Below are 7207 nucleotides of genomic sequence, written 5' to 3'. Positions count from 1 at the left end.
AATTCAGTGTCACATGATCCTTCAGAATTTATTCTAATGTGTTGATCTGGTGATAAAAAAAAATATATATATATATATATATATATATATATATATATATATATATATATATATATATATATATATGATGTTGGAAGCAGTTGTGCTGCTTAATATCTTTATGAAAACCATGATCATTTTTATTCTGGATTCTTTGAATAGAAAGTTCAAAAGAACAGCATTTATTTGAAGGACGTTTTTAACATTTTAAACATGCCTTTACTGACACTTTTGATCAAATTCATGCATCCTTTCTAAATAGTAGTATTAATTTTTTTTTTTTTTTCAAATGAAAAATCCTACCTACACCAAACCATTGAATGGTAGTGTATGCAAGACTACAGAATACAGATTAGCCAAAGTAACAAATACAAAAAAAGACATAAAAATGCATCCAACAAAGATATAGAATTTGTCTGTTAGTTGGCAGATACAAGTTGCTCCTGTGCTTGTGCTAATTGTGTTAATTGTTAATTGCAGTGGGAAGAGTTTCCATCTCCACAGCCTCAGCTGCATCCCTGCTTTTCCCTGTTCGACCCTTTAAAGGAATAAACAAGTGACTGTAGTCTGTTTTAAACCTATCTAGAACACTTATAAGACAATTAAGATGATACATTTGGGAATAGTAACTTCCAAAATAGATGATCTTATGAACAGATAAATGTAATACACCAGGTGGTCATACAAAGGTATTTTTAAGTTTACAAATATATGAATAAGGTACAAATCAAACCAAGTGTTAAAAATGAATTGGTACACTACCTCGTTAGATTGGCCCTTTGCTTTGCGAGGCTGCAGACAGAAATAGAACATTTATATTTATATTGATTGCTAAGTATATTTATTATGCATCACACCACTGGGTAAACCTCACATCAAAAGCACTTCCTAACCCCACAACCCACACACGTCTCTCATACTCGTTGCGTTGGCCTGATACACTTACTTTTTTCCCCTTAGTTCGTATTTCCTGGTATTCGTCACTTGTATGTGCTCTCAGTTCCTGGAAAATATACAAACCAAAGTAAATAGCCTACACCAACCACCACTGCAGAGCGGTTACTAAATGTTAGCGTTAGACTGTAAACAACCACAGGAGGGCAGCAGGTATATCTGCTTCATCTTATCTGTTACTCACATCCTTTTTCGCAAGCGTTACTGACCTGATAATGTGTCTCTGGCTCTCGTCTTCTGATCTGAAACATGAGGATATTGGTAGACATTAAAAAAAAACCTCCTTTTTTATTTCCCTTTCAGAACTTCACTTTAACCTTTATCATTGAATCACTGATTGCAAACAAGATTGGGGATCAAGACAGGAAGTGAACAGTAGCTACAACACACTATATATCATTAATGTGCACTTAATGCACTGCTATGCTCTATCTGCCAGTGTGACTAATGTGAATATACTTTCAACAAATTAAAACATAAAATAATCTCACCGGTCTATCCAGTTGCTGATAATCGGAACTCGTCTGAGGCAGATCCAAGGCCTAAGAAATACAGCACGCACGTTGACTTAGTACTATTTGGGTCATTCCAGTGAATTTTGTAACGATTAAACATAAATATGCTTAATGAAGGGTTAAACCCGACTTTAAGAACCTCTGGCCAACTCAGGTTTTGAATTATCGTGAGACTTGAATAAAGTAAAAATGGAAAAAGTACCTAGCCTACATATATTTGTGTTTACCTTGAAGTATTTATATGTAATTTGAGTTTTTCAACCTTTTCAGTAAAAATGTTAGATTAAAAATGAGTCAGGGTGCATATTTGTATGGTAAACAGGCTCTCGCAAACACATGGTGTTGTAACCATATGCAACCAGTATTAACACTGCCTAAATTGATCACTTAATTGTGTCTTTGCACATTACACATATATCACAACAATGTTAATGTATTCTTTGATATTTAAAGTAGGATTTTAGCTGTTTTAAGGATGCCAAAAGACCATCTGAGTTGTTCGAGATATAACAGGTGGCGAAAATAAAAGCCTACTTGTTGTACTAACCTATATAACGTTTTTGATTTTAGTAAGGATAAAATAAGGAACTTCATAAATTGCCAGTTTTTATTTTCAGACGTTCATAGCAACCATGTACATCACAAATATGGCAACAAACCAAAATTAAGTTCAAACGCAAGTAGTGAAATTGTTTAAAACTCCTACCAATGATTAATTAAGTGTGGCTCTGAGATACAAGAAAAGTTTAATATTTTTATCAGATATTACACCCATGATAAGAAGACGAAAACGCACTTCATAGTAAGAATAACCCATTGAATGCAATACACATCAACACATGAATTATATTTGAACCTTTAACATGAACCTCTGTTTGGGAGACATTTATTAATGAGAACTCACTGTATAGACAGGCTCATTGGGGTTACGTTCCGGCGATGCAGGATCTGGAGGAACAGGCCCTTCCTTTGTAAACTAAGCCATACAAGGCAGAAGACAGGTTATCGGTTTGAACCATGAGGTCAATTTCTTCACTTAGAGCAAATGGTGCATGCTAGGCCTCAACTTACCTTCTCTCTGAAGTAGAGCGCAGTAAAAAGGATAGAATACAGCAGCAGCAGAACATCTAAAACATAGCAATATGTTGGGTCACTCGCAGACGAGGCCTCTGCAAATAGAAAAAACATTTTAAAAAAAGACTTCATTAAAATACTCAACTAAAACATGGTGTTTCGAATTTGATGTATTGTTCTTGATATTTATGGATATTCTGCAATGTTTGACTTCTTCCTTTTTCTGCTTAGTTGGTTTTGTAATGTGTAAAAAGCAAGAAAACAAGAAAGAAAACAGTACATAAGCGAATGGAAGAATGAGAGAAAAAAACTCAGAAAAAAACAGTTTTTGAGAAGCACCACTAGAACCTAAACCACTATACAATTAAAAAAGGAAGAAAACTTTGTATTTAGATTTCATTAAGATGCTAATTTATTTTTAAGGCACCTATGAAGATTGGAAAACATTTGAAAAAATGAATATGCCTCAATGTCTATGGGATGTTAATACAATTTTCCAATCCCAAGGCTTTTATTCATATGTCATTGTCACTGATTTATATACAAAAGCATCCCAAAAGCAGCACACAAATCATCTGCTTGCTTTTATTGGATTAAATGAGTAGAATGCAAACTGGCTTTACAACTTTATAAACAAACCACAGAGACGAGATAAAACTTACTGAAATTTTAATGCAAATTCAACAAAAAGCTGAAATATAGATTATATGCATTTTAATGTAAATATTACAGAAGGTGTCTTAATGTATTGTACGTACTGTATTGTGTAGTATTCATTTTGTGTCATTTTTAAAGCTGGTTTAGTGACGACCTGCCTGCGGATGATAATTAACCTCTGACTATATCCGGTATCAATGGAAACATTTATTAAAAATAGTACACTGTCTCTTCAAATAAATAAATACAAAAATAGTGCACACATGTGTGGAACATTTAACCGGACTGCTCAATATGCCGCGGACTCTCTTATTTAACAGAATAATCAAAATAAATCTATAAATAATATTTGAGATTAGTTGATGTTTCATGAAGACTGTGTCTTGACTGTGAACAAAACAAGTCTAAATGCATTTTCTAATAAAACATAATTATTAACGAGCGAGACTTGAAATAACGTTAATGTGTATATGAAAATCTTCCAAATGCCAATATGCGCACCATGGTTTGTCATAACTGCACAACCCAAATGGTACAAGCAACTGAAATTCAATTAAACAGACAAGAGTCGAGTTACAGTGCACTTAGATGTAGATTATTTTGTATGCAAAATATATAATGCATTAATAATTGTTCCTCTTTAACAGAGGAAGATGTCCAAATACTTTACGATCATTGCATTGCGATCTATTAATTTAGTAAGGTCCTTTTAAATAAACTTCAATATCTAACTTGACTTTTAACTGTAATCAGTTCACAAAGATATTAATATATTTCTGCACTAATGATTCTTACCTATCATTAGGACAAACAAAACATTGAAGTATAATTGAGAGAAGAAAAAACAGTGTAATGCAAGCATGAATCAAATAAACTTTGGTCTAGTCACCACTCTACTGCCGTTGAAATGTATAAATCTATAAATAATATTTAGATAAATAGACAGTTATTAGAAAAATGCATTAAAGAGATGAACCATATGCTTCGTCAACAGAGTTCATTCGGTACTGTGATCTTAAACTACTAAGATATTATTTTAGACAATTCTTGCATAATTAAATGTAATAGGGATGAATCTCATTTCTCACTCTCGTTAGTAATTTGTTTCTACATTAAGAACATTTAGAGGGTCACATAACAAATGTCTATAAAAAAACTGCACTCATGCCTTCCTGTTTGAGGCAGAAGGGGCCCAGGCTCCTCTGTGTGTGTCTCTCTGATCTCTGTGTAAATGTGTGTGTGTCATCTTGTTTGGTGGTTTCTCTGCATGGGTCTAAATAAGTGCAAGAATGAGCACGAAACAGTGAAGCCCCCATTGCATCACTACAGATCATATAGCTATTTATGGGGGCCGGAGGATGAAGGTTAGCAAACTGACCACACACCTTTCACGTGCCATAGGGGCAAAAAGCTGTTTTCTTCTGCAAGATCATTGAATAAAGAAACAAGGGCTTGGAAACACTCAATATACAGTATATATGACTAGACAAATAAAATCTTTATACACAAAAAAAAAAAAAAACACTACTGGTGCTGTATTAAAATAAAGAAAAAATAAATTTTCCGTAAAACACCTTTATTTTGAATTTTGCATTGAATTGCATTGTGTTTAAGCATTAAGGCATTGCATAAAAATAACAGATATCCTGCCAGATTCTTATTTTTTTTTTTGCAGTGTACATTTATTCATTTCAGTTTTATTTGTATAGCGCTTTTTACGATACAAATTGTTTGCAAAGCAACTTTTCAGAAAATTAATGTTTTTATAATATTTAGTATTAGCTTATCAGAGGTGACTCAGTTTATGTACATATGGCAGAAATGTACGGAAAAATCAATTAAAGGCATAATCAAAAAGACACGATGAATGCTTAACAGCAATTATTAAGATGCAATCAAACTTATAGCAAAATTTGGTAGTTCTGTACGTTGTTTCATACCGAACTACACTTTTATCACTAATGCATTGCTTATCAATATCGCTGAATTTTGTTTGCTTAATATAAAAGAATAAAAAACACAAAGAGGTGCTTCAGATTGATTAAAAATGTAAAATCGTCAGTGATAAAGAAAAGATTGTAGGTTTTATTATTTTAGGCTACTAATTACCTTGAAGAAGTTGTTTATCTAGTGCGATTCTATTCAACATTACAGCAACACTCAATCATGATGAATTAAGAAAAAGAGAAATCGTTTTTTTTTTAATTAGGCCAAATTGACTGATACGATAGCATTATCATATACAACAGATTGAACGATTTTGCAGTTTGTTCTGAATGTCAGAAATATCTAGCAGATGTGTATTTGGATTTTGGCTAAAATGGTTGTACATTCAAAATGTATATGTAAATGGGTGCCATCTGTTATCTATTTTTCTTACTGTTGTCTCTTCCACTTAAGGTGTGGCAGCAAACACAGACATATTTCATAAGGGTCGAAAATGAGCTTGTTTTCTTTTTGGCATGTTTTGTTATTAATATGCAGCACAAACCTTCTGTGTATTTGTACAAATGCTCTAGTAAAGGTCAGGTATGTTTCTAAAATATTACTTTATTCAGAAACAAACACTCCTCTAACTATAACTAGTACTATTTTTCTTAAAAAAGCTTTGAGCTTTCGTATTATACAGGTAGAAAGCGTTAATCAACTCTTTCATTTAGATAAGTAAATATACTACTGGATACATAATTACTTTCTGCATGATTTATTGCTGTATTCTAGTATAACTTTTTAAACCACTACACAATAATATCAATGATAATAATAATAAGTAAAATATAATAACCTTTTGCTAATTATTATTTGTTTTAAATTACATTTGGCAAATACAAATAATAAGGTATCCTACACCTACAAATAATAAGGTGTGTCTAAGCGGCCATTCGTGTTGATGACTTTCTGAAAAGCTGCCATTTGGTGATCCTGTCAATTCTGAGTTTCTCAGAGGAGATTGTGTGGGTTTCAGAGAGTTAGAATTGCTTTTCTTGGATCTTCTTTTTAATCTCAGGAAACAACATTTAAACATGAAGGTGACAGTTACAAACCATCAACACAGTAATGCTGAAAACCCTTCATCTTTTCAGAAATGAGGTTGCAAAACTCAATAGTGTATTGCACAGTCGTCACTTAAAAGTCTTAGACGTTACATTTTATGCTACAAGACTTGCTGGTTGTACAGGGAAATTAAAATGACCCCATGACGATGTCCTGATGTTTGATCTCAATGTTTTTTTACAGGTAAAAAACACACACAAATTGTAATTTTACATTTCTAAACATTTACTCCAGACAGCGGCGGTTACAGATTTCACAACCGATATAGTAAACCATTAAAACTCAGCGCTGGATGTGCTAGATGTATCTAGATCTATGACACCCTGTGCAATAAGTATGTGAAGAGCAAGAGAAATTATTTTACCTGTGAAGGACACTTGTGAGGCCAAGAACAATAAAGTGATTGTCCTGCTCATTTCCATTACATTCCTTGAAACGATGAAGTTTCTGTGGATGCCGTACCTTACTGTTGCTCGGCCTGTAAGTAACATGCAACAGTTTTTTGCCTTTCTGTTTTGATTGCTTCTACTGTGTCAATCTTTTACCTACAGGAAGTGGCCCTAGCCCTGGGTTTTCTGTTCTAGTGAATGACAAGCACTGCCTACACCAAAGAGTCTCTTGTCCTCTCATCTCAAAAGAGTCTCACCAGCATTTCCTGTATATTTTTAGACCATCTTCACTAACTGTTATGTGTCTTTCATCAGTGTTGCAGGTTACTTCACAGACACTGTCTGCTGAGTTTGATTTTTCCATTTGAACAGCATTGGATTGATGTATTCATAACAGATCTGAATCAAATTTGTTTTCCCCTGCAGAAAATCATACACAATAGAAATATTAGTTCTTACAGTATATTGAGTAAAAAATCAAGTAAAATCATGCAAATTATATCTGTAATTTATTTATTTGTTTTT

At 33.1% G+C, this 7207-nt stretch overlaps 1 protein-coding gene across 1 annotated transcript; it reads right to left on the bottom strand.

Moving 5' to 3' along the window:
* Positions 1-137: 137 nt before the first annotated feature.
* On the bottom strand, positions 138-6893 carry LOC113053737 (T-cell surface glycoprotein CD3 zeta chain). Its single transcript, XM_026219007.1, has 8 exons — positions 6658-6893; positions 2580-2677; positions 2413-2484; positions 1485-1535; positions 1203-1235; positions 986-1042; positions 802-831; positions 138-577 (listed from the first exon to the last, which is right to left on the bottom strand). The coding sequence occupies exons 1-8, from the start codon at positions 6782-6784 to the stop codon at positions 503-505; spliced, it is 543 nt and encodes a 180-aa protein (XP_026074792.1). The 5' UTR covers positions 6785-6893; the 3' UTR covers positions 138-502.
* Between the last annotated feature and the right edge of the window lie 314 nt (positions 6894-7207).

The sequence above is a fragment of the Carassius auratus genome, chromosome 34, assembly GCF_003368295.1.
Source record: "Carassius auratus strain Wakin chromosome 34, ASM336829v1, whole genome shotgun sequence".
Taxonomy (NCBI): domain Eukaryota; kingdom Metazoa; phylum Chordata; class Actinopteri; order Cypriniformes; family Cyprinidae; genus Carassius; species Carassius auratus.
This window is presented reverse-complemented; position numbering and strand designations above follow the sequence as displayed.